At 39.5% G+C, this 27,625-nt stretch overlaps 1 protein-coding gene across 4 annotated transcripts in view; it reads left to right on the top strand.

Moving 5' to 3' along the window:
• The first annotated feature begins 1,015 nt into the window (after positions 1 to 1,015).
• The window catches only part of TTN (titin), a 275,680-nt gene continuing 249,070 nt past the window's right edge, over positions 1,016 to 27,625 (top strand). For 2 of the 4 annotated variants that reach the window (XM_040475509.1, XM_040475508.1), the window contains exons 1-22: positions 1,016 to 1,214; positions 3,647 to 3,750; positions 5,950 to 6,153; positions 7,610 to 7,897; positions 8,372 to 8,457; positions 8,553 to 8,797; positions 13,299 to 13,626; positions 13,982 to 14,134; positions 14,808 to 14,948; positions 15,990 to 16,121; positions 17,506 to 17,643; positions 18,262 to 18,399; positions 18,890 to 19,027; positions 19,986 to 20,144; positions 22,347 to 22,640; positions 22,745 to 22,867; positions 24,318 to 24,599; positions 24,860 to 24,925; positions 25,626 to 25,884; positions 26,101 to 26,164; positions 26,261 to 26,476; positions 27,397 to 27,539. In XM_040475509.1, the coding sequence (XP_040331443.1) occupies positions 3,660 to 3,750; positions 5,950 to 6,153; positions 7,610 to 7,897; positions 8,372 to 8,457; positions 8,553 to 8,797; positions 13,299 to 13,626; positions 13,982 to 14,134; positions 14,808 to 14,948; positions 15,990 to 16,121; positions 17,506 to 17,643; positions 18,262 to 18,399; positions 18,890 to 19,027; positions 19,986 to 20,144; positions 22,347 to 22,640; positions 22,745 to 22,867; positions 24,318 to 24,599; positions 24,860 to 24,925; positions 25,626 to 25,884; positions 26,101 to 26,164; positions 26,261 to 26,476; positions 27,397 to 27,539 (3,688 nt within the window). In that variant the 5' untranslated portion in view covers positions 1,016 to 1,214; positions 3,647 to 3,659. The remainder of the gene's footprint in view (positions 1,215 to 3,646; positions 3,751 to 5,949; positions 6,154 to 7,609; positions 7,898 to 8,371; positions 8,458 to 8,552; positions 8,798 to 13,298; positions 13,627 to 13,981; positions 14,135 to 14,807; positions 14,949 to 15,989; positions 16,122 to 17,505; positions 17,644 to 18,261; positions 18,400 to 18,889; positions 19,028 to 19,985; positions 20,145 to 22,346; positions 22,641 to 22,744; positions 22,868 to 24,317; positions 24,600 to 24,859; positions 24,926 to 25,625; positions 25,885 to 26,100; positions 26,165 to 26,260; positions 26,477 to 27,396; positions 27,540 to 27,625) is intronic. The other 2 variants (XM_040475511.1, XM_040475510.1) reach the window with 2 other exon arrangements.

The raw sequence follows: 27,625 nt of genomic DNA, 5'->3' as shown, positions 1-27,625 counted from the left end.
TTATTAAACAAAGTCTTTCTCCATTACCAACAAGACAATTTTCTTCCCTCTTAGTGACGTTTTACAAATCTCTTGGCTGAACCATTATAAAGATCTTTTGGTATGCTCTTTTCTATTTGAAATATCTCTTGCTTGAAATTAAATTCAGTCCTAAAATAGCAACTATATCATTTCCTAACCACTTCCCATTAGTAACAGCAAACTCCAGAGATAAGTAAAGCAGCCTTCATGTGTCTGGAAAAAAGAACCCTATGGATGATTTAAACAGAAGAGTTCGCTACTTGTTAAGAAACAGTGCATGCACATTTGTAAATATTAATGCCAGAAAGATATGAAATCTGAAAAAAAAAGTGAAATCATTATACTGCATAGACTAAATCTAAGCAGAGTTCAGATTTTGTCATTCCACATTCTGTCTTGCAGGGCTGTATAAACACTTAGCTCATTAACATTGACTTAATTCTTCCTAAAGTACAAGTGGATTCTGGAGAATGTAGATAGTGTAAATGAGCTCTCTCAATGCTAAAGTTTAGAGGCACTCATTCTTCAAAGAAGGTGAAGTCTAATGCATGAGATAGATTCCCTCATCTGCTGTCTTGATTGACAGGTACATTTGGTTGGTTGTGTGGGGGAAGGGAAGAGGAGCGGGGCCGGACTCACAAGAGCAGGCCGTCAGGTAAAAGGCTATTTTATATAACTGCCCACAAATGCCTGCTATTGCCACAAAGTCTCAAATCAGTGTTTGCAGATGTTAACAAATGCTCTTCTCTCAGCCTCAATAGTTATTCTTTAAATACACTTCTATTTCCTTGGTAAAGCCTCTTTTGAGATGCTAAATTTAGCACTGCCAATCAGAAGAACAGGTGGTCCGTGACACCACCAAATAGGTCCCTCTCCCATCATGCTTTCCTAAGACAGCCAATCACTCAGGGGCCTGCCCTAGGGATGTGGGGCTGTCAGCAGATCTGGTAAATAAAAGGGCAGAGCCCAGCCCTGGCTCTTGAGCAGTCGTGCATTCCCAGCCTCGCCTCGGGTGTAGGGATTGCATAGAAAAACAAAACTGCACAGTCTTGACTGTGTAGTTTTGTTTTTAAGTTTAGAGGCTCACCGATTCATGTCGGAGATGGTCAAGAAAACCAACTCTAGATAGGACGTCGTTTCAGAAGCAACCTTGGGCTTAGTCCCACCCTTTTTGGGCACTCTTGAGAAATCAGGTGAGCAGCATCTTTACTTTTTTTTCTTCTTTTTTTTTTTTTTTAACAGTAGAGTCCCTTCCTTCTTGATTTCTAGTTCCCAATTCGAATTTTTGTTCTAATGTATGAGACGTTCCGATGCAGAAGTGTTTGTCTACTTGTCGCTGTTACCGATCTGTATTTGAATTATTTGAATTTGAATTTCAATTATTTGAATCCATTTTCTTTAAAAAGTTCAACGCTGTAGCATATCAGCACAGTCGATGATTCAAATTGTTTAGATCCACCTACTACTCTAAAAGTGTTAAAGTTGAGGTCAGAAATGGTGATAGAAATGTTTGTTTCTGTTATAGACTCTTTGTCTGTTGAGAGTGTTCAAGGTTATATTACTCAGTGATAAAGTGAGACACACCAAGAATAGCTCTGATAAAATGCATGTGGCATCAGCTACACCCTGATGACTTTTTAAGGGAATCAACTGCTGAGGTATCAGTTGCGGGACAGTGACAAAACACTTGCCTGCTGTCAGTCAACACTGGAGAGTTTATTTTGGGATCATGACATTTTAGATGCATACCTTCAGCCCCAATTACACAAAAGCCTTTCAAGAGCAAGTGATAAAACAACAAAAGTTACCTATCCAATAGGAATAAAAGGCCAATTTAGATAATTGTAATATATTTAGAAATTTGGGGGGAAAGCTATATCATAGTTTTAGAAAAGACTCAGGATCACATTATGCATTTTAATTTAGTTCGTAAGCAAGTTATATGAGCTAAATGTTGGTGTTGAGGGTAAGAAATAGTATTTTAAAGACTTAATATCTAAATACATTTTGACTTCCCATCTTCCTGGATTTAGATTACTAATTATAAATGCCTGTAAATACATTGGTATATAATACATAAATGGTGTCAAAGAATACAGCTATTTTTAGAAGATGCACTAGGTTGTAAACAGAGGAAGTTAGACACAAAAAGTTATTTGTCCTCAATGTAATATGCCATATGGAGTTCTTGGCAAAAGATTCACAAAAACTTTGGGATATTATTTGAATTTTCCAAGTGTAAATTTTATTGGCTCAGAATTCTGGTTTCATTTTCTTTTAACTAAAGAATAAAAAGTTACAGTAAGGTACAGAATTTTCTAGAAAAATTATTCTTCCATAAAGTTGTAGTGAACAGGGAATTTTGTGAAAATCGGGAATGAAGTAACTGACAATTGAATATAAGGTATTTATGCATCAGAAAATTCTTCACAATCTCTCTGGAAATGATGGACAAAATACTTTCTCCCACTAAAAAAGGACCTAGCTGCAAATTTCATATTCATTTCTTTGGTTTTGAATATTCGTGTTAAGTAAGCATGGGGCTTTTAACTTCGTTTGCACTTCACATCAGCATTCCATTTTTCAGGTTTGTACCTTGTTCCTTATTAAGTACTCAAGTCAGTATTTTTCTTTCAGATCTGTATAAAAGTTGGCCTGCTCACATGAGTTTAAATGTTCCTATGCAGTTCAGCAGTAGCAACATTTATTGAGCAGTTACAATGTGAAGAAATATTAGAAATAGACTGCACTATATGCTGTCTGTGAAAGGTTTGCATAGTTAACAAGACTTTCCAGAACTTTCCAAGTAAGGAAAGAATTGCAAAGTTCAAATTTTTAGTGTTGGTGACTATTTTAAGTAGCCACCAAGATTTCCTGAAGTAATACTGCCTGAAACTATGTCAACTTTATAAATGGAGATATAGTGAGTAAAAGATATTGGGAGGAAGGAATTTTTTTTTAATTATTGTCTCTCAACCATTGAACTGATGCACAGATTCATTCTATTCTTTCCACACATCTTTTATTGTTCTTCTCTACCCCCACAAATTCCAACTTTCCCTCTTTCTCTCTCACCTTGGTGTCCCATGTTTGGTAAGACTGAATTTCCCTCTTTGACCACTAGAGGACACTCCTTGCTCTGCTCTCCTAAATTTTTTTCCATTTCTCTTTAGACTTCTTACTCTGTTAGCTTCAGGTCAATTCAGACAGGGGCCCATGTTCAAATTCAAGCCACAAAGGAGAAGGCCTACCCATCACTCTAGGCCCACAGACGACCTAACGAGCAATCTCTTTGAAAATGTGTGTCTCCAGGGGCACCTGGGTGGTGTAGTCGGTTAAGCGTCCTACTTCAGCCAGGTCACGATCTCGCAGTCCGTGAGTTCGAGCCCCGCGTCAGGCTCTGGGCTGATGGCTCAGAGCCTGGAGCCTGTTTCCGATTCTGTGTCTCCCTCTCTCTCTGCCCCTCCCCCGTTCATGCTCTGTCTCTCTCTGTCCCAAAAATAAATAAACGTTGAAAAAAAAATTAAAAAAAAAAAAAAAGAAAATGTGTGTCTCTGCCATTACAAAGTAGCTCCAGAGTGGCCCTTAGCTGTGACATTCTAACTTATTTTCTGTTCCTTTTCAGAGTGCCTAAAAAGATGACCACTCAAGCACCGACGTTTAAGCAGCCGTTACAAAGCGTTGTGGTACTGGAGGGTAGTACCGCAACCTTTGAGGCTCACGTTAGTGGTAAGCTCACGCCTTCACACTTTCCTTTTGTCCATCTTCTCCCCAGTACCTTAACTTGGCTGTATGACCTGACACCAAGTTTAAGCCATGTTTCCACTTTGTAAAATTGGTCCAACTGTATGGAGGGCCATTATAAGGGTATACCATTCACAGAGTACTGACAAAATCTGACAATATAATGGCTTAAAAATGTTTTATTCATATTTATAATTCCACAGAGCAAAATAATTAGCATTGGATTAAAATTGCTGTCAGAATCCAGCAGCTAAGTACAACCAAATTTGGTCATTCTATATTTGGGTTCAGCTGCAGAGCCAGACTGAAAGCCAAGAACTGAAGCCCAGTAGGGGGCCAGCCATGGAGCTGTGGGGCAAGTAGCCTGGGGCTGACTGCCCTGTGCCAGAGAATGGGAAATAACAATACATTGGACTTTATAAGAAGCAGAAAACTTTCAGTTTTGCACTAACTCCTAATTATTTTATTCTTGTATATTCCATCTTTATTAAGTGATTCTAGTGAATTAAAAGGTTTTCCAATCTTTTGGAAATGACAACAAAAAATAGTATATGCCACCCTGGTCTATATATTAAAGAGAAATAAACATTGACTTTAGAATTTCATTTAAAAGAAAGTTCTTCTGGTTTTCCCCCCCCTTTTTCTTCTTCATAACTCATATTAGAGGTGGTTCCAAAAAATGCATGATTTCTGGGACTTACTGTCTTCTGAAAAAAAATGAGGGTAATCTACAAACTACATTGTAAATAATTTCAAAATTATTTAATCAATATTGTCTGCAGTATTGTAACTGGTCCTATAAAATTATATGGATTGATTAAAAATCAAGCTTGATGCATCTCCATGGTGCACTATCCCTCTTTTTATATTTTTTTGCTTATAATAAAGATATAAAATAAGATTTCCTTTTCCTTTCTTCTTCCTTTCATTTTTTCTATTTTATGTAGCAATCTTCTTCCTAACTGGATAAGACCTTTACACTGCACAAATATCCTATAGTCATTCTTCATTTTCCATTGTGTATGCATACAGAGACCAACTCCATTCTTCTCATCACGCATGATAAACTCTGACTTTACAATAATACATTTATTTACCTTGTAACGCTCAGTAACTTTTGAACTGAGCTGAACACAATTGGCTTCAGTGGGAATTTTGCCTGTTTATGAAGTTAGTGGGATCTTGCTTCCCCATAGCCTCTTATTCCTTCACACTCCGTGCTAATAAATTCTCAGGAAAACAGCACTGAAGATACTTGATATTCATGAATTAGGCAAATGAACTATTCCCTTGGTCATGGTGGGAGATGGGTTCACGTAAGGACAATGAAACAAATGTTCTCTTGATTTTCTCCACCTCACAGTTTAATATAAAATAAAATAAACCATGCTCTGAATTTGCCTCATGCCTTCTGAATGTACAGAATGTTACTATCCTTAAAATATCAAACCACGTACACGTGGTTCTTAGCTCCACAATTTGTGACAATTGAAGAGAATTTGCCTTCTCTACCTGCAACTCCAAGTATACATGTTGTTCTGTAAGACTAGTTTTGGCTTTGTGTCATTTATATGAGAACCCGCCTCTCTCTGCACTTTGGCGTTTTTTGCTGATCACACATTTGAAAGGCAGGAGAGTTCAAGGAGACAGTGTCCCTGCAACCACAGAGGGCGGACACGGACGGGCTTGACTTCTCGTGCTTGCTAGGCAGTGCTTTCGGACCCTTTGCTGCTTTTGCTCTTTGTTTTTGAAGAGGACAACAGTCACTTTTTATTTCAAAGTTTCCTTGGCTCTGCACTTCTATAAATCCCTTTCATGATTTTAATGCCATCCATTAAATTGCATCAGGGAGAACCTGGGACAGGGGGGCAGGAGCTGGAGATTCTAATCGTCCATGTGCCACTGCTGGCCGAGGGACCTTGGAAAAATCACTGAGCCTCTTTTGGTCTCAGTCTCCTTCCCTATTAAATGAAGGTATTGACCTCTACATGAACCCACAGACCTCCTCGTTGTCTGCAAGTTGACCCTTTCATCGTGTGGCTGTCAGGTTTTCCTCATCATTAAATGGCCTTACACTCTGGGGAGCTCATACCATTAGGACAAGATGGGGAACACAGCAGCATAGAGCAGAGGACATTGCAGAGCCCCATTCCAACATAAAGATGAATTGTATTTGTGCTCCAGGTTTCCCAGTTCCTGAGGTGAGCTGGTTTAGGGATGGCCAGGCAATTTCCACTTCCACTCTGCCCGGCGTGCAGATCTCCTTTAGCGATGGCCGCGCTAGACTGACGATCCCCGCCGTGACTAAAGCCAACAGTGGAAGATACTCCCTGAGAGCCACCAATGGATCTGGACAAGCGACTAGTACTGCTGAGCTTCTCGTGACAGGTAGGCTGGAGGGGATGCATCTGTCCTCTGCTCTGCCCCCAGGGCCTCTCCAGCACACGGGAAAGGAGGTCCAGGAAGAGCTACTGAGGGACAAGTAGATGTGGCTAAAATCTAGAGAGGGGCCCAGGAGGCTCAATTGATAGCAAAGTTGTTTGCCGTGTAAAATTCAATTTTCCTCTCAAAAGACAGCACAAAAGTGGCTGAGAACATTTCCTCTATACACATGTTAAACACTCAAGAATATATTAAGGAAATATTAAAAACCATGTTTCTGAGCAAGCGGAAAAGCTTAAAGCCTTGTTTATAAGCCTACTAAGGAAACAGGTACATCACCAAGAGTTTACGCTTTAACAAGCTCCTAGATGATACTGAGGCAAGTCTTCACAGACCACCCATTTAAGAAAACTGCTCTCGACTATAAAGTTCAATAATGCTTCACTTACTTTCCATTTCTAATAATAGTACACAGTAGACATTACACAGAAAAAGGCAAATGCATGACGCAGTTACCTCGGAAAAGTTACTACTGTTCTTCATGGCCTCTGTCATTTTCCTTCATCCTTTACTTCCTGGTAAGACGTTAATACATGAAACATCGCCTTACTTTACACGCCAGAAACAATACCTGCATAACCAGCTATGGAACGTTATATATGATTATCCAATAAACTATACTGCCGGCATGTTCAAGTATAGGACTGTTACTGATCTAAACACAAGGTGTATCAAGAACATCGCGTGTGAACTTTAACATTTATCCGGAAAATTCAGAAATGGAAAATTCACAGGGTGACAGGTTGTTTATTACTCAAACACATGTCAGAATTAATCCCATTCTCTCTTCACATTCCTAAAAGTTTCTTTTGGTGTAATTAACCAAATAATCCCCTTTCTGCAGCCTAACTAACATTAAATCATGTCACTATTTAGATTAACATTTTAAATGCAAGTAAATATTTGGGTTATTTGAATACTAATCAGTTTGGAGATAATTTAGGATTTTTAACATTAAATTAAAATTTAATGATTCTGTAAGTCACGGGTACACTTATCACAGCCATTGGGATTCATTTTAATGCAACTTGCTGAAATATACAGAAATTATTTTAACATGTTAATATAGTGCTAGATGTGAGGTTGAGAAGATGTGTCCAAAATATTCTCTAAAAATGTTATAATGACATCTAGGCTTTTTAAAAAAAAAAAAAATTGTGGTGGCCTAGAACTGCCAAACTAAACAAAGCGAATACAATAAAATATGGTTGTGGGATTGCCTTCTGCCATCTTCTGGCTCCTTTTTCGCTGTCATATGCATGAGCTGGGCTCAAGGACAGTCAAGGTGGTTTGGTTCAGAGAGTCATCGCCTCATTTTGGAAACGGAGCTGTGATCGTTTAAAAATAACCTATTGGGAGCACCCTGGCTTGCAGTGCTGACTTTCCTCCCTTCCCCCTGCAGCAGAGACAGCACCACCCAACTTTGTTCAACGACTGCAGAGCATGACCGTGAGACAAGGAAGCCAAGTGCGACTCCAAGTGAGAGTGACCGGAATCCCTACACCTGTGGTGAAGTTCTACCGGGACGGAGCCGAAATCCAGAGCTCCCTTGATTTTCAAATTTCACAAGAAGGCGACCTCTACAGCTTACTGATTGCAGAAGCGTACCCCGAAGACTCCGGGACCTATTCAGTAAATGCCACCAATAGCGTTGGAAGAGCTACTTCCACTGCCGAATTACTGGTTCAAGGTGCGTGCTGGAGACTGAGTAACAGGGAGGAGAGAGTGCTGATCTAGGAGGAAGTGGAGCCAGAGGCCGTCCTGGCTCCCCTCGAAGGCTTTGGGGATCCTGAGAGCAGAAAAGCAGGCTTTTCAACACGGGTGAAAAGTCTCTGAGATTCCAAGCAGGAGCTTATAATCATTGAAGCAATCTGTGTTTACTAAGCCCATTAGAAGCTAGAAAGTCTCTCAGCTGAGTCATCTGTGTTTTCAAATTGTTGACCAATAATGGATGTGAAAAAATACGGTTCTAAGTGAATTCTTACCTAATAATGAACATATTGTATTTTAAAACCTGATGTATATATTAACGCAAAATCCAAAACCTTATGCATTTTTCTCCATCAAGATACCTAGAAAATGTTACTGACTTCATAGACAGAATTAACATAATCTCTTTAGAAATGGGTCGCCCTGCTAAACACCTGTCTTTCCCTTCTGACAGGTGAAGAAGTAGTACCCGCTAAAAAGACAAAGACAATTGTTTCGACTGCTCAGATTTCAGAAACAAGACAGACCCGAATTGAAAAGGTACTTTTCTATACTATCGGTTTTCAAACCGATTTCAGATTGTGGCTTCACCAACTATTCCTCCTCAACGTGGGCTTTGTTTTCTTCTTTTACAGAAGATTGAAGCCCACTTTGATGCCAGATCAATTGCAACAGTTGAGATGGTCATAGATGGTGCCGCTGGGCAACAGCTGCCACATAAAACACCTCCCAGGATCCCTCCTAAGCCAAAGTCAAGGTCTCCCACACCACCCTCCATTGCTGCCAAAGCACAGCTGGCTCGACAGCAGTCCCCATCGCCCATCAGACACTCTCCTTCCCCGGTCAGACATGTGCGGGCACCAACCCCGTCTCCTGTCAGGTAAAGCCTTTCAAAGGAGAGCAAGTCTCTATGCATTTTTGAATTAGGTTTCATCCAGCAAGAAGAGAAATAGAAGGAAGCAATAAAAAACGTAGCACGTGATAAAGGAGGTAAGCCGAAAGGTGCTGAATACGATTTTCACAAATCCTCACTGTCCACAGGTAAATTGGAAGACTTTATAAACCCCATTTCTGAATTCCTATTTGTATTCCATTTAACAAATATCTGCATTAGGGGCCAAGAGAAAGCAGCAAAATAAAAAGAGCACAGAATTTAGGGTTGGAAGCCCGATGTTCAATCAACCTGACATAGTCACTACTATATATTGACCGCTTTCTCTCAGTCAGACATTTGGTTGGCATTCTATACATATTATCTCATTAAATAGTCATAGCAACCTCTACGAATTATCATTCCTAATTTTATAGTTAGGCAAGTTGAGTGGAGCCAAAGAAATTAAATAATTTGCTTAAGGTCTTAGTCATACCATTTATAAATTAAAGAAAATCACGACAAGAAAGATCTCAAGGTGTGTTGTGAAGATCCAGTGAGATAATTAAAGGTTCCTTGTAAATAGAAAATAATTATACAAATGTTCTTATGCTCTGGTAATAAGTAAAGTCTTCTAAATATTGTGCATATGTTTATGTCATTTTATGTGGAAAATAAAATGGGTTTCTATGCTTAGTTAATATGGAGGTATTTTAGAAAGTGAGCATGTATCATCAGGGCTCAGAAATTATATAATCAAGTGTAAATTATCCATAACAAATTTGAAACTTTGGAACTTGGCTTAACCTGAAGTTTTTAATATGATGATCAGAAAAATGTACACAGTTTGGAGTGAATTAGAAGAGTGTTCTTAGCCAATTTATATGATTTAAAAATTTTTTTCATATTTATTTATTTATTTTGAGAGAGACAGAGAATGAGCAGGGGAGGGGCAGAGAGAGAGAGAGAGAGAGAGAGAGAGAGAGAGAATCCCAAGCAGGCTCCATGCTGTCAGCACGGAGCTCAAACTCACCAACCGTAAGATCATGACCTGAGCCAAAACTGAGTTGGGCACTTGACGAACTGAGCCACCTAGACACCCCTATTACTTTTTTTAATGTAGAGAAAACTCCCCTGCCAAGAAAAATTTTAAAAGGAAAATAGCCAGATAGCTGACCTAAAAATTTTCAAACTTATTTGAGTTACTGAAATCAAAACAGTATGGTATTGGTAGGTGAATAGAAAACATATTAGGGAAGCAAAACAAAAGATCTAGAAATAGATTCAAGTATCTGGAAATTCCATTTTTAATCAAACTGACTTTTCAGGTCAGTGGGGGAAAGGGTATTTTACTTGATAAAGAGTGCTGGCCTGGGGCGCCTAGGTGGCGCAGTCGGTTAAGCGTCCAACTTCAGCTCAGGTCACGATCTCGTGGTCTGTGAGTTCGAGCCCCGCGTCGGGCTCTGGGCTGATGGCTCAGAGCCTGGAGCCTGCTTCAGATTCTGTGTCTCCCTCTCTCTCTGACCCTCCCCCGTTCATGCTCTGTCTCTCTCTGTCTCAAAAATAAATAAACGTTAAAAAAAAAATAAAAAAAAAAAAGAGTGCTGGCCTGATTAGCCATCCATTTGGAAGAAAACAAATATTAATCTCTACCTCAAACCATGTACAAAATAAATCTCAGCCTGACTAAAAAGCTAAATTAAAAAATAAAAACTAAAAAAAATGAGAGAATTTGGGGAAACATTTGTAGGGGAGAGCTTTTAAAAATAGATTTAGAGATTCAATTACACAAAAATGAAAAGGTATGTATGGCAAAAGTAAGGTCATTGCTAAGCCAAGCAGTGCATTTGCGAAAATATTTTAGAAGTGCCTCTTCCTCAAGATATTTCATTGCCTCTGCCAAAAAAGTATTGTATCAAATATACTATAGCTACAATATGAATGGTACAAGCCAGAAACAGTGCATAACTTAAACAACTATATACGTTGATGCTCGATAAGACCCCATATAGAAGCAAAATGCAAGCAGTAGATCGGGGGGGGGGCATGTTTGCAATACGACAAATGACTAAGTACCAAATGCATTAAAGAGCTTCCACAAATTATTTTTTTAAGTTTATTTATTTTGAGAGAAAGTGTGAGTGGGGGAGGGGCAGAGAAAGAGGGAGAGAATCCCCAGCAGGCTCCACACTGACAGTGCGGACTCGACGCTGGAACCCATGAACGGTGAGGTCATGACCTCAGCCAAAGTTGGACCCTTAACTGAGCCACCCAGGCACCCTCCCCACAAATTTATTTTTAAAGGAAATAAATAAGCAACACAAATGGGAAAAAATGAACAGAAGGCAAGCATTTCACACAGACAATGTACATGTCCAACAAATATATGAAAAATGCTAGATATTTTCCAAATTTTATTATAGTGGCCACTTTGAAAATTAATGGTTCTGACAAACACTAATATGAAGCCTTGAACAAAAAGCTGAGTTTTAAAAACATGTCTGGCTGTCAAATAAATAAAGTGTTCTGTCTCAGGCTAGCTCTGAGTTTGCACACCATGCAATCACAAGACAGGCCAAATGTGAATATCTGGGGGAGATAACAGCCTCACTATATTTTTAATCCAAGCCTAAGGGTCATTGAAAATTACAGGGCTTTCCTGATTCCATGGAGCGTTTTGACTGTCTTAGCAGTCCTGGAAGTTCATTAATAACAATCCCCTTTACTTGGTCCCTGAAATTTGCTTTCAAATAAGAAATAAAAATAGCAATTTGTGGAGCAAATAATGGTTATCCAAGATAGACTCCTTCCTAAAATGCCTAATGGTTTAATCTTGATTTTTGTCGTAGAGTAAGGCAAACATATTTTGTTGAATAAGGTACACGTATCTAGCTGTGACCAGGTGATGACTTTTTATTGTAAGAGCAAAAATAAGCACTTTCCTATAATGACACAAATTACATTGATTTTCCACAGTTATGGGCTTACCTGCAGCCTGCTGCTAATCACTCAAGTCTTGCTAATCATGTCTTTAACTCTTTTTGAAATAAGCCCACTTTATGGTGAACAGCAAGAGTAAGGCACAGGTTGAAACTTGGAAGTACAGGTCACTTTGCTTTTCATCAGTTGGTGTAGACCCTACATTATTCTAAACTGGTCTTTGTTATATTTCTAAGGCAGTCACTTTTAAAATAGGGACATGTCCCCCTGGGTTTCCCTTTAGTTGATTACAACTTCATTTATAAAATGTAAATTGATTTTCACCAAGAAAAACCCTTCCTCAAGAAAATGACTAAACATTTCTTCATGAAACTGTTTAATATTTTAGTGTACTATTAAGTTACTCTGTAATTTAGAGCAGATATCAGCTGTATCTTCAACCTTAATTAGAATACTCATTTCATTTAATGCCAGAGAGCGTTTCTAAACATTTTTCTATGGGTACTAGTTATAATTCAATGATAAGGCAATGCTGCCACCTAGAGGGAAAAATTAAGAATTGATCAAGAATTAAATTATGAAAACTATCTTAAAATAATTGGTCAACCCCTAGAATTACTGCTGAAGACCAGGGACTGTCTTTTTTGGCCGTAAATGCCAGGATTTACACCTAGATTCTTCAAATGATGCTATTGCACTTTGGATACACACACACACACACACACAAAACAATGAAAACTATTTTGGAAGAAGCACTTTATCAATTTAATAATAATAATAATAATAATAATAATAATAATAATAACAACGCAGTGGGATCCTTGGATTTCAAAATAGCCAGTTACCACAGTAGCTACATGGATGTTAAAAGAAGTCCAGAGTCCAACAAAATGAGCCTGAAGGTAAACACAGAGAAAATTAAGAAGAGCAGTTCACAACACGTTTTGACCAGAATGGCAGTTTTCAAAGTGCATTGCACAGCCTACACCCTAAAAAGCTCTGTAAAGCCGAGTACCAAGAATGCTTCCTCCTGGCCTGGTGCTTCACAGAGTCTGTGGGCATGTGAAAGCCATGAGAAATCAGCAGGACAGGAAAAAAGGTGCAACGTATTTAGCCTAGAATTAATTGCACAAGCATTTTGATTACAGACACCTTTCTTTGTTCAACACCTGTCTGACATGCCCTCACTCACCAGAATTCAGAGTGCAAAGAAATTGAGAGCTATGATTACCATATTCACCATGTCCTTTCTTTGGCTGTCTTTCAAGACCTCCTGCTGCAGTGACTTTTTTTAAATGGTGAGAAGGTGCGGCAGGGCACAGAATTCTTTAGCTTAGAATTCAGTCTGATTCTCTTACGGAGTTACAGAAGATAAGATTAAGGCTTACTGAGATTTAAAACACATTACTTTCAATCAAGTACATTGTTAGCCTCTGAATCGGTTATTGAGGCACAGGTTTTTAAACTCTGCCTTAAACACTTCCAGATTTTCCTTCCATTATTCAAATCTGATGACCCGAGGAGGAGTTCTCCGTCTTGGCATTCTTGACCTCTGCCCTTGGGTTTTCAGGTCCGTGTCTCCGGCCGGGAGGATCTCCACGTCTCCCATCCGATCTGTTAAGTCTCCATTACTCATGCGGAAGACTCCAACACCCAGCATGGCCACAGGCCCCGAAGTGCCTCCCCCTTGGAAGCAAGAGGGCTATGTGGCTTCGTCCGAGGCTGAGATGAGAGAAACCACGGTGACGAGCGCCACCCAGATCAGAACAGAAGAGAGATGGGAAGGGAGATACGGGATCCAGGAGCAAGTGACCATCAGCGGAGGAGCGGGAGCTGCTGCCGGCGTGTCGGCCAGTGCTGCGTTCGCGGCCGGGGCTGTGGCTACTGGTGCTGCAGAGGTACTGTTAGAGCTGTCCTGTTTCCTTTCACGGCTGCTTTCTCCAGCCACAACCCTGCTACGAAGCCCCGTCTCTGGAGGTTGGAGGGGAAATGCATATGCACGTGGGAACATAACAGAAACTGAAGACCAAATCTGGCTCGTGCTTTGTGAAATCATTTTTAATGGGGATGAAGGCTCTAATCTGTCAGGTTTTTATAAAATACGGGGTTTAGCGGTACACGCCCTATATCTCTTGGCAATGACAAATGCTTGTCCCGTGAATGCTTTACTAGAGCAGCTCATTTCCATTGCACTCTTGTTATTTGCTGCTGGGCGTGTCATTTTAAAAAGGGACTTGGTCATTTCCAATCCAGGTGAAACAAGAAACTGACAAAAGTGCAGCTGTTGCGACCGTCGTTGCTGCTGTTGATATGGCCAGAGTGAGAGAACCAGTCATCAGCGCTGTAGAGCAGACTGCTCAGAGGACAACCACGACTGCCACGCACATCCAACCTGCTCCAGAACAGGTATGCATGTGGCCAGCCAGAACGAGATTTGCATGCAGCGATCCCATGGCAAACCAGTGCTCCAGTCATTTTGAGGACAGCCCTGAGCCCAATGTGGCCCGGGTTTCTAGGACACTCTGAGCAACGGATGGCCTGAGATACCCAGGGTGTTCAAGAGAGAAGTTACCTGACGTACCTGGTCCGTGTCCGGCAGGAAAACACACAGGAGTTAGCCATCAGAGAGTTAGTACAGGAGGCCAGAGAAGGAATTCAAAGTATCAAAGTGGTCCTGGGTCAAGACAGGCAAAGCGTGGCCCAAAAAGTCAGCCGAACAAAGAGGTGTGCGCATTCATTTCTCTAGTTCTAGACCCGTCAATCCAGAGTTCAGCTGCAGAGCCAGGCACAGAAACCACTATTGCAGGGCAAACGTTACCTTTCTCTAAGCCTCCCCAAGAGACCTTTGCTTTTACTTACCTCAAATGTGACATGTGATTCATGGCTGAAAAGTGTTATAAATCGAGGATAATTTCCCACCTCCTATTTGAATAGATTTTTTTTATATAGTTTAAAATCACTCTAGCTTTCCTCCTTATCCTCTCTTGTGTGACGTTTATGTCTTTATCCTGATTTATTATTGTAAGCTTTTATACAAGGTGCATGAAACTATTTCCTTCCTTTCTCTTCTGAAACTCAGATGAAAAAGGAGGCAGAGAAGAAGACTGCTGTAACTAAGGTAGTAGTGGCTGCCGATAAAGCCAAGGAGCAAGAATTAAAATCAAGAACCAGAGAAGTAATTACGACAAAACAAGAGCAGGTGCACGTAACTCATGAACAGGTGAAAATACATTTTTTTTTAAAAAAAACAATTGGTAAGGCTTTCGGCCAGTGGAGCCAGCTGGGTGGTTTGAGAAGATGACTTTTTTTTTTCCTTTAAAGCTTATTTATTCATTTATTTTGAGAAAGAGAGAGACAGCATGAGTAGGGAAGGGCAGAGAGAGAGAGAGAGAGAGAGAGAGAGAGAGAGAGAGAGAGAGTCAAACAGGTCCCACATTGTCAGCACAGAACCCTATGCAGGGCTGGAACTCACAAACTGTGAGCTCATGACCCAAGCTGAAATCAAGAGTCAGACACTTAATCAGCTGAGCCACCTGGGCACCTTGTGAAGATGAACTTTCACGTCTCCTTTAAACCCTGAGATCCTGAACGTCAGGGCTAATGTCTGAGAATGGCAAAGAGGCAAAAGGGGAAAACTGCTTCCCCGCTCCCACACACATACCTTAGGCATCCAGATCCAAACAGCCTCCTTTGGAAGGTTAAGGATTTGGAAAACATCTTGCCCGAGATATGTGTAAAACTTTCTCGCTGTAATGTCAGTTTTAGAAAAGTAAGTCTTGATATATTCCAAACCATCATAATTAAAGTTTTCAAAGCAAAAATAACATATGAATGCAGATTATAAATTGTCCATACTTGATTTCTCATATATAAAATAAAAGGTTCGGACAAATTCTAAGGCCTTTCATTCTAATATCCTATTCTTTAAGATCAACCTTTAGATGACAGAAGTGGCATTGAATAGTATTGCCATATATCCATTAGTAAAAATTGAAAGTCTTTTCAAAGAAGACAATTCTCCAATTCAGATAATGGTGTTGAAGTCAACCTTTTTTCCCCTGAGCAGCATAAATTATGGTTGAGGCAGAGAAGGAGTGTGGTCCTATTAAGGCAAATGAGATAATGTATTTAGTGATCGGTCCAGAAAAAGAAGATTTTACCCCTTTCTTCAAATTTCTATTTTGTTCTATTTAATAAACATTATGTCACTTCCATTCGAGATCAGGAGACAATAAGTGTTTGTTCTGATCATTGATTTCAGATAAGAAAAGAAACTGAAAAAGCGTTTGTACCAAAAGTAGTAATTTCTACAACCAAAGCCAAAGAACAAGAAACTAGAGTCACTGGACAAATTACTACAAAGCAAGAACAAAAACAAGTAACTCAAGAAACAGTAAGTCCAGTTTTGTCATTACATTGTAATTCATGGACAAATAATGCATTCTAGCCAGCTGCCTGTGCCCTATGACCAGAAACTCTAAATGGAGGAGTCCTGTGTGTGTATTTCTTTTTGTTGTTTCTCTGTCTAGTACGGAAACTCTTTCATGATGGAAATTCTGTTTTCATTGCAGTTTTTCACTCAATTGATCCATTTTGGGGAGATTGTCCATTAGAACAGTTTGGGGGTACATCTATGACATTTCTAGGGCATAACTATTTATTTACTTATTTGAAATGTTTATTTTTTGAGAGAGAGAGAGAGAGTTCAAATGGGGAGGGACAGAGAGAGAAGGGGACAGAGGATCTAAAGCAGGCTCCGTGCTGACAGCAGCAAACCTGATGCGGATGCGGGGCTCAAATTCACAAACCATGAGATCATGACTTGAGCCAAAGTCTGATGCTTAACCAACCAAGTCACCCAGGCATCCCTCTGGCGCATATTTAAGCGTAAGATAGATATCACCCCAATCAAGTTACCCCCAGTACAGTTTTTTAATGCATAGCCTGAGCCCTCAGTCGCTTAGGTTGTAAGACATGTTGTGTACACACACACACACCAGCCACGAACACTCCCATGTAAATATCAAGGGAGAGTGAGGAAATGTTGGACATCAGGGTTGACTGGTACTTCTTCAAGAAAATGCTTTAAAGCGTTTGCTGCTTTTGTGCCATACAGCCACGTGAGAACAGCCTGTGTCACTAAAGTCCACATTTCTCCCACATGTGACATCAAACCTTAACGTGTCAGGAAAGAAGCATCTATTTTCAATTCTTTCATGTTCAGGAGGGTGCCTGCACTCACCTATCTTGATCTCAAGTTCTTTGCTGATCCCAGAGCTACTTTTTACAAAGGTCTAGCTGAGAACATTATACACTTTGGAGGCTGGCCAGAGGCTATTGAATGAATTTCCATCCCCTTATAGTGAGTGAGAGACTTTGAATGCCCAAGAACTCTACTTGGCACAATCAGGAGCATAGCAATGCCTGTTGCCATTGTGATGCCACTTACTGGCAAGTTCAGCCTGACCATAGTTTTCCAGCCATTTGCTCGTGGCCACTCATTGGGTGTCCTAGAGTGTCAACATGTCTCAGAGATGAGAACTTTTCAGTTTCTAGGACAATCTGCTAAGGAGCAGGTGGGCAGAAAAGAAGCCTATAGACTATTTTTCAGGAAAACAAAAGTCTGTGTTTTAAACCATTAAGTGTTGGCCCTTAAAATGGAAATGTGATTCTTTCTCAGCGCTAAACATTTTGTATTCTTCTGATGTTGCGAGGGTATCTTGCCATTTCTTTTGTGCCTGTTGAAACTCAAACCCTTATTTTACTCTGAAAATCAGATAAAACAGAAAGCTGTGACAGCTGCCGCATCCATGGTGGTAGTTGCCACTGCAGAGTCCACAAAACTAGAAACAATCCTGGGAGCTCAAGAAGAAGTTGCCACACAACATGATCAAATGCACATGACTCATGAAAAGGTGATGACTTCCTGCTGGTGTGAAATTCACTCTTCATCACTTCATGTGCAGGCTGCCTCCATTGTCATCATGGGTCTTAATCATCACTTTTTCACCCCCTCTGTTTATAGCTCAAATAGAAAACTCCCTCAGAATCTGTCACAAACCCTTTGCCACCTCTCCAGCTTTCACTGCCACTTTTCATTCCTAACTTTCAAACTTTCTTGGGGTTGTTACTAACATGATATGATATGATAGTTCACTTTAATATCTTCCTATTGCCGTAGATTCCAGTTTTCAAGTCAATTGATAAAATGTAAAAGTATGTGTTGCTTTTGACTCTAATGGAATTTCTCGTGGATTATAGTAAGACAAATGTGGGAAAGAGAAATGCATCCTTTATTCTTTTGTTGCTGATCACAAGTTTTTCTTTTAGACTGCACTCATTTTGATATTGTTATGTAATAAAACAGTAAGGAAGATCAAAGTAACTCACATTATGTGTTTAAGCATGATGAAAATGTCCGGGAACAGGAAGACATTTGCTTCCTTTCTCAGTTTTGACTTCAGGTTCTTTTATTAGAGTCTGTATGAAATTTAATGACCATTTTCTCACCTTTCTTTTTATCATATGACCAGATAATGAAAGAAACTAGGAAAACAGTGGTGCCTAAAGTCATAGTTGCCACACCCAAAATCAAAGAACAAGATGTAGTTTCAAGAACTAGAGAAGGCATCACTACCAAAAGAGAGCAAGTTCAAATAACTCAGGAAAAGGTGAATACAGATATTTGAGATGGGAAAAATTTATCTTTAAACTAATTTCTAGTAAACCATTAACTACGATGTTCTATGAATTGGTAGTCTGTATTTTCCTTTCTGAATCCCAGACTAAAAGCAAAATGGTAAATGTGTGACTGCTTACCATTAATTTTATCTGTACATTTGATTTTCATCCATCTGTAACATTGATAACTCATTTTATTCCACCATTATTCTTTGCATGAAAGTTAGCATTTTTAGCCTGATTCTTAAAAAGCAATATATAGAATCAAATGGAGATATTTTTGTGGTTTTTTTTTATTTAACATTTCTAAGTTTTGTGACTCCCAGTCCATATATGCAAACATTGTCAAGTAACTTCTTTTGTGTAGTTAACCCCGAATAACTTCATCTTGCATCCCCACTAGGAGGGGGGGAAGGGTCATACCATGTGTGTGTCTAAAGCCCTGTGCAATTGACACTTTGATTTTACTGTAATAATCAGATGAGAAAGGAAGCTGAGAAAACTGCCTTATCTACAATAGCAGTTGCTACTGGTAAAGCCCACGAACAAGAAACAATACTGAGAACTAGAGAAGGAGTGGCCAGTAGACAAGAACAAATCCAAGTTACTCATGGAAAGGTGACGCTTTCTATTCCAAGTGTGAAGTCCCCTCTTTGATAATACATTAATACCCAATCTCAAGAATTTCTTCTGTATGAGACACTATTAACCGAATTCATTGTTTAGATGATTAAACAATTGGAAACTAAAAAACCAAATTATTATTGTTAATACTACTACATATTCCTATCCCACTGATCTCCTCACTATTATTTTCCATGTTTTTTATTATTAACATCTATAAGTTCTCTGGAAGTTGATTAAAATTGCATGCAGGCTGATTTTAAGATATCCTGTGAATATTAAAAAAGTAGGAGTAAGTGATGAATCTTACTTACTGTCATGAATATGTGTGGTTTGAGGGGTCATGAATTCAATATATTACTTCGTAAAGTATGGACTTATTTCAGGAAATCACCCATCAGTTTTTTCAGGTGAAAGGTTATCTTTTTTCTTTCTGTAAATACCAGATGAGAAAATTATAAAGCCCGCCATACTACTGCTAATGCTAACAAGATGCAGTATCAAGTCTAGAGAAGGAATCCTCCAACTAGAATGCACATTAGCCATGAAAAACTTTATTTGTAGCATTTATTCGTAGTTATGAATCTCCATGAATTAACCAACTTCCTATGATTCTGTCATTTACCCCAAATAAGCTATTTACCTAATTTTATTCCTTGTTGTCAATATAGTATTTGGAAATGAGCAACTCAATTTCTTTAGTGTCATGGCTGAGTCCTGTCTATATTTCTCTCAGTGTTGTTTTCTGTCTCTACATTTTTGGGTTTTCTCCTAAGGCATGAGTGAAGGTCAACTTTCCAAACACTTAACCAAGTAGGATATTGCCTTTCAGAAATCTCATTGGTAACGGAGATTCTAATACGTAACATACTTCATGAGAGATTGTATTTAAATTTTTGTTTGTTCTGAGTCACATAAATTTGACTGTCTTATTTTTGTTGTTAAAAATTAGCTAAGAATGGAAGCTGAGAAAATATCTGTACCCAAAGTAGTAGTTACCACTGCAAAATCTACTGAACCAGCCACACTGCCAAGGACTAGAGAAGGATTTGCTATTAAGCAAGAACAAATCCATCTTTTTCATGAGGAGATGAAAACTGATGCTGTGGAGGTGAAAAGCATTGCTTCATCCCATTTTATCACCAGCACCCATAACTTTTCATCCAGCATGAGTCGTTGTGTTCCTAGTGTTTCATTTAATCGCTGAAGTGGTCAATAAACATTAGAGCTGATTAGACCCTGTCCAGTTCCTCCAGTGCAACAGTTAGCATTTCTAGATGTGAAGAGCCAGATTAGGTAACACTCTGCTTTGCTTTGCCTAAATTAGTTTTCAGTGTTTAACTGGTCTGAATTGGGGTCTCCTACTCCAGTTCTTCTTCCTGCTGATCTAGGTTCCAAAAATATGAGAGAGATTAGAGTCCACTAAGAAGTAAAAGTGGTACCAGTGTAGAGGACAAGTAAATTGAACCAAAGTAAACACGCCTGTGGTTGTCTATGAAACAATAGCTGTATATGGACTTGATATGCATTAACTCAGGGAAAAATACATAGATGCTCCCCCAATTTGAAATATCCTACCCATAATCAAGATTCTTTTTTTTTTTTTTTTGCATAAGTTTTAAATTCAGAACAAGATTTGCATATTTGTACATTTTGGTCGGCAAATGATCATTTCTTTGAGCCTGAGTTTTCTCATTGTTAAAATAAAACTAAAACTCAACCTGATTACCTCATAGACTGGTTGAAAGATTCAAATGAGCTATAATATAAACGTCACTTTACAAAGTGATCTATCTTAAATGTGTGTACACACACATATGTAGAATGGCATATCAGACTTCATATACATTGAAAGTGTATATATACTTAAGATACCACTTTATAGAATTATTACATTTACATTATATCTCATTTGAATCTTTAGTCTACATTAAATATACATGATAGATGTTAAATATATTTCTGTTATCTGTCAGAGACAGATAACATTTTGAAGCATCTATAAAATTAAAATCAACTAATGGCCTGTGTTTTAAAAAAGAAGGCCAGATGAAAACACACCTAAGCCTCACGTATATTTTACAGCTTCTTCTAAGATGCAATGGTAAAGTGAAAATGGCGTTTGCAATCCTTCAAGGCAGATTGGGGTGTTTGTGGCTTACTGGAAGGAGGCACTGAATGAAGCCCTTGATCGCTAAAGGCCCAATTTCATCTCAGAAAAAAAAAAAACCCTCATTTCTATCTTAAATGATTGAGAGAACAATTTTAACAGATACACAGGTAGCATCCTTGAAGAACATTTCAGCCGTGATCTGGATTCTTTTCACGGCAGCAGAAAAGAAAAATGGACATTAATAAACTATTCCAGCATTACTTTTAAAGAGCAGTGATGGACACAGCGATGTGATTTTTAGGATTTGCTATTTCCAAGCATTGCATAGACTCCTAATTTGTAAGGCATATCAGCTAGTTTTCTTTCTTTAAAAGAGAAACACCTCTGCAGACTGTTTTCATTTATGTTAATCAGATTCATGGAAATGAGAAAACAACATTTCTGGTTTTTTCTGCACTTATCTCCCAGTCATAACCAAAGCAAATAGAACTTTACTGCAAAAGGTGGTTCTCTTGAATCCAAATATGATTAACACTTTCATTTTAATCACAGTCTCTTCACTTGTGTTTTTTAAGAAAGATATTTCCTAATAGATTAAAAATTCTTATCCCTAGGGAATCATAAGAAAATTAATATGCTCCCTATGTTCCATGAGCTTTCATATTATCTCAGATTTGCACGCAATCGTACAACTCTGTAGCAACTGATTTTTCTGGATGGGTCTATGATGGTTTTGAGTGTATTTTTATCATTACTGTCTTTGCAACAACACTAGACTAAATGATTGACAGGCTAATAAAAATAATCAATGAAGATAACCATCCCCCAAATTCTGATTTCCCAAGTGCTAATTAACTGCCTCAGACAAAATCCTAGAAAAACTCAAAATCTCCTTACTATTTTGTATCCATACTGTGTTGTCCCATGTGGTGTCTGTGTGATTTAATGTCTTGTCTAATTAAACAGGTGTATATAGAGTGTATCTAACTAGATGTCCATTACATTATAATAATCAATGAAATAAGTTCCTAAATGCATCTGCGAGTTACATTTCTGGATACATTAACAGCCATATAACACAGGTGCCATCTGCCTACCACACCTTTAGGCATTTGTCTGTTCCTAATGACTATCCTTGGAGAACATGTCCCAGCTTGACTTGGTGTTACTGTGTATTAATTCCGGAAACCTTGTCTCCAGGTGGACGTTGGGAAAAAGGCGGAAGCTGTAGCAACGGTTGTTGCTGCGGTGGACCAGGCCCGTGTCAGAGAGCCCAGGGAGCCTGAGCGTCCTAAAGAATCGTACGCTCAGCAGACCACTTTGGAGTATGGCTATAAGGAGCACGTTTCCGCCACAAAGGTTGCTGAGCGTCCCCAGCGTCCAGCCTCGGAACCCCACGTTGTCCCTAAAGCAGTCAAGCCTAGAGTGATCCAAGCTCCTTCTGAGACTCATATCACAACTACTGATCAAATGGGAATGCACATTTCATCACAGGTGAGTCTGTACCCCTAGATTTTTACCCTATTTATGGGAAAGCAATTTTAACTGCTGTGGTCGTCTGGTGGACAGTGGTGTCACTGAGTCTCATTTCAATGCAGATCAAGAAAACTACAGATCTAACAACTGAAAGATTAGTCCATGTGGATAAACGCCCCCGCACAGCAAGCCCTCACTTTACTGTTTCAAAAATTTCTGTTCCTAAGACGGAACACGGATATGAGGTAAGAAGTTAAAGAGCATGCCAAAGAAATGTCTGGCTCAGAGGTGCCGTACGTACCTAATGTGCGATGTACAGTATCTTTGGTGGAGGCCAGTGTGGGCCTCTTGCTGGTGATGTCTGTTTGTGTTCATAAGAGACTCTCAAGCCCCTGGAGTTTGGCTTCTGAAACTTGCCGAGCAGGGTGAGCACACAGTAGCCGAGGTGGTTATCCCATACCTCTGAGAAGACACAAATCTGTACAGGCTTCTCTCGGTTTCACATTTTGTAAAAGATGGCGCATTGTACAGTTTCATTTTCCTTATGCTGTGAAACATTTCACAGTAACTTAGCTGTGAATGTGTATCAATATAAAAATCAGACATTGAGAAATCCTATATTCAATATAACAGTCACTGAGAAATCATATGTCCACATACATAACATAACAAGATGGAGAGAGGTAGGATTGTGTGGTAGTGGGGGTGGATTGTGGAATCAATCACACAGTCTTGGATTCGTGTCCTAGCTCTGCTCCTATTAGTTCTGTCATCGGGGGCAAGTTAATGCATGCAAAAATGGTAGCAAGTTGACAGCACATAATAACCCTTAATATTAGTCTCTGTTCCTCTTATGCACATCTAAGATGTAGAACGCAAATCTTATGTGCCTTCACAGCATTTTAAAGTCTGTTTAATACCTATATTTGGAATAGCCCCAAATCACTATTGAAATCAGATGACCATAGACAGTGACAGAATAAAAAGAGTGAGATAGCCTTTCAAATATTTTTGTAATGTCTCTGTTTTTACCTTCCACACAGATCTGAAGCTGAAACTTTACAATTTTAAACTATTGTCAAGTAGTTCTTAGGAATTTACCAAATATTTTAATAATTTCCTGATTCTGAATTTCCCACTGTAGTATTTTCAGGATGGTTAAGTGAAAATTTGTCACTGAACTTTAGAAGCTCCATTGTCCCTTTATGATGAGAGAATAAAATAAGGAGCTCTAAATACAACTCTCTAAGAAAAATATTTTCCATTTTTTTACTGTTTATTTTATTTTTGAGAGAGAGACAGAGTATGAGGGGGGTGGGGGAGGGGCAGAGAGAGAGAGGGAGACACAGAATCTGAAGCAGGATCCAAGCTCTGAGCTGTCAGCACAGAGCCCAAAACGGGGCTCAAACTCACTAACCGCGAGATCATGACCTGAGCTGAAGTCGGATGCTTAACCAACTGAGCCACCCAGGCGCCCCAAGAAAAATATTTCCAAATGTATTTTATAAACTGGCAGGAATGACAATGAGCTTTATAACCAGCTCATCCCTAACTGACTTCCCATTAACTGTAAAAGTGAGAATGAGAGCGTTGAAAGACAGACCATATAGAACATAGACTCCTACCCACCACAGAATGAGTGATAGTAGCCACGTACTTCTGAACCATGACACAGATTGTTCCCTTTCCATTTAGGCATCGATAGCCGGTAGCGCTATCGCCACATTACAGAAAGAGTTGTCAGCCACGTCTTCTGCTCAGAAGATCACCAAGTCGGTGAAGGCACCCACTGTGAAGCCTGCCGAGGCGAGAGTGAGAGCAGAACCCACCCCCTCTCCGCAGTTCCCTTTCGCCGACACGCCAGACACTTACAAGAGTCAAGCTGGTGTCGAAGTGAAAAAGGAGGTAGGGGTGAGCATCACTGGTGGCGCAGTCCATGAAGAGCGCTTCAAAGTACTGCATGAGCGTGAAGCCAAGGTCAGTCACTGGATCGCACACTATCTCTTGACCCATTCCTCTTGAGCAGGGTCGGGCACACGGCCAGTTTGTGCTACAGTAGTACTCAGCCAGGCATCCTACCTTTCCTTTACTGTGCTCCAACTTAATTTTATTGAGTCTGGTGTGGGTCAGAGTTCTTTTTCCTCAAATTATTTTTATAATTTTGCATGGGTTAAGAGTTGATGAGATTGCCCCTTATCCAATGTGCATTTTTGTAACGTCCTTTGTAAAATTTGTAGGTAACAGAAACAGCAAGAGTACCTGCACCTGTTGAAATCCCTGTTACTCCACCAACTTTGGTCTCGGTGAGTGATGAAATTGATTGTGTTGGACCATACACATATCTGGTCAGATATTTTCATGTATGCAAAGATCAGTTTCTTCAACTGGAAAACGGCATTAGTGAGTTCACAAATGCTAATTTTAAGATGGCACACTATTTGGCAAGAAAAGGGGGAATTCTGTGGGACAACGATCGGTCACGTAGTCTCTAGGCTTATTGAGCTTCTATTGGGTCTAAGGGATTACTGGGAGCGTTATGGAGATGTGAAGACTAATCCAGCCCTCTTTGAATTTTTAGCCTTACTATTAAGGAAAATGTACATAAATAGGCAAAATCTAGACGGTGATAAGCACCCCAACAGAGGAAGAATAGAGTACTTCCAGTTGGAGATAACATGGAAAGCTTGGTGAAGGGGCAGCATTTGCCACTGAGCCTTTACGTCCCGTTGGGATTTAAATATGTGAGAATGACAGAGGGTACGGAGTTGTCCCATTAAATGGTGTTAATATAGTTCTGCCTTATGAACTTGGAAACACCTTACATGTATTTCAAGTTAGGAAATAACTTTTCAGGGTAGTCTCTTTACTAATATTTCTACAGTCTTGACCTTTGAAAACATTAGGGCCATTAGAATGTGCAAACCCTGACACTTGTTATAACTTACAGAGATGATTAATGAATATGTACATGTTATCAGTATTTCCTTTTTCTTCTCTCCTCAGGGCTTAAAAAATGTGACTGTTATAGAAGGTGAATCCGTCACCTTGGAGTGCCACATCTCTGGATACCCATCCCCAAAAGTGACATGGTACAGGGAAGACTACCAAATAGAAAGTTCCATTGATTTCCAGATAACCTTCCAGAGTGGAATCGCTCGTCTTATGATCCGAGAAGCCTTTGCGGAAGACAGCGGGCGATTTACTTGCAGCGCTGTGAATGAGGCTGGGACCGTCAGCACATCCTGCTATCTAGCTGTGCAAGGTTTGTGGCCACACTCCCACCACCCGTCTGTACCTGCCATTTTACTCTCAGCTGACACTTCTTTCCACAATACAGTTTCTGCACACCCTATAATGGTGTCCTCTGTGGGAACTGGGGCTAGATTAAGGGGTCACCTTAACTGTCATGCTAGCCAGAGGTCACTAACAAAACAGACTAAATGCCCGACTTAAATTAGAGACTTCTGTCTTCTTCCAGCATCAGAAGAGTTTGAAAAGGAAACAACCACCGTGGCTGAGAAATTTACCACGGAAGAGAAACGGTAAAAACATTCTTCTGCTTTTGTTCTAGGATGGTTTTGATTTGGTATTGGCAAATTACAGCCCAGACGCTAATTTTAAGGGAATTCTCTTTCCAGCTTGGTAGAGTCAAGAGATGTGATAATGACTGATACCAGCATCACAGAGGAACAAGCAGCCCCCGGAGAACCCACCGCTCCTTTCTTTATTACAAAACCAGTGGTCCAGAAACTGGTGGAAGGTGGGAGTGTTGTGTTTGAATGTCAGGTTGGCGGCAACCCAAAGCCCCACGTCTACTGGAAAAAATCTGGTGTCCCTCTCACCACGGGATACAGGTATGTTGATGGCTGACTGATAGAGTTCTCTGTGATTTGTATGATATGTATAAGGAAGCCTAGAGAGAGGTGGGATATACCTACCCTACCATCCCCCAAATGTAGGCTCTTTTATTATGGAAACTTTAGGGTATGTTTTCAGCTATTTTTACATTTTTGCACAGTCTCACCGAGGAACAAAGCTGTGTGACAAAAGTGGATAGAAGATAAATTTCTTTATACTCTAGTTTGAGTCATGTATAGCGCCAGTGAAATAGAGAAAATGTGGATTTTTACACACATACACATGTTCTTCTAGAAAGCGTGTAAGACAGCGTTCAGCAGAAATGCATAATAATTAAAGTCACTAAAAGAGAAAAGAACAAGGGTCATGTAATGAAGAAGAAAGTTATACATGAAAATCTGTGCTAATAAATTTGTTATAATTGAATGTAAAATTTAGCTTTGAATTTTCTGCAGCTTGAGACAACTCATCTAAAAATGTACCTCTTATGTCTTAATAAGAAGAAATATAGTGTACCAGAGGCTTAAAATTGAAATATTTAAAGGAATGTATTGTTTTGATTATTCATTTGATCTTCACATGAAACAAGGAGCAAAATACTGAACAAAGAGAAATACCCAAGTGTTTAAATGACCTCATCATTTGCTCACATAAACACTGAAGCCCTTTCCATGTGGTTGATTCTAGTGGTATTATATTCTATCGTTTATTTCAAAGAATATATGAGCCTTATTCAAAATGAAAAGTTTACTCATGTCCGTGCACTTTCCTCCATTTTCAGCAATCTTATATTCTATATGGAGCTTGGTCTCATGTTTAAGATCATTGAATTTTATACCATAGATCCACATGAGGGTTTGTTTATTCACATAGGGTTATTTGTGAGTGAATTTTATGTATGTTCATTTCCATAAAGATACAAAGTGAGTTACAACAAACAAACTGGAGAGTGCAGACTGGTGATTTCAATGACTTTTGCCGATGATGCTGGAGAATACACTATTGTTATTCGTAATAAGCATGGCGAGACTTCTGCCTCTGCCTCCCTGCTGGAAGAAGGTAAATGCAGCCCTTAGTACTTCCTATGTGCCTGATAGGAATGGAAATGCAGGGAAGTAGCACTGTTGTGTGTTTATCAAAGACCT

Source organism: Herpailurus yagouaroundi, unplaced genomic scaffold (assembly GCF_014898765.1).
Source record: "Herpailurus yagouaroundi ecotype Mexico unplaced genomic scaffold, PumYag 140, whole genome shotgun sequence".
NCBI lineage: Eukaryota > Metazoa > Chordata > Mammalia > Carnivora > Felidae > Herpailurus > Herpailurus yagouaroundi.
Note: the sequence above shows the minus strand (reverse complement) of the source record. Positions and strands in the feature narration are given on the sequence as shown.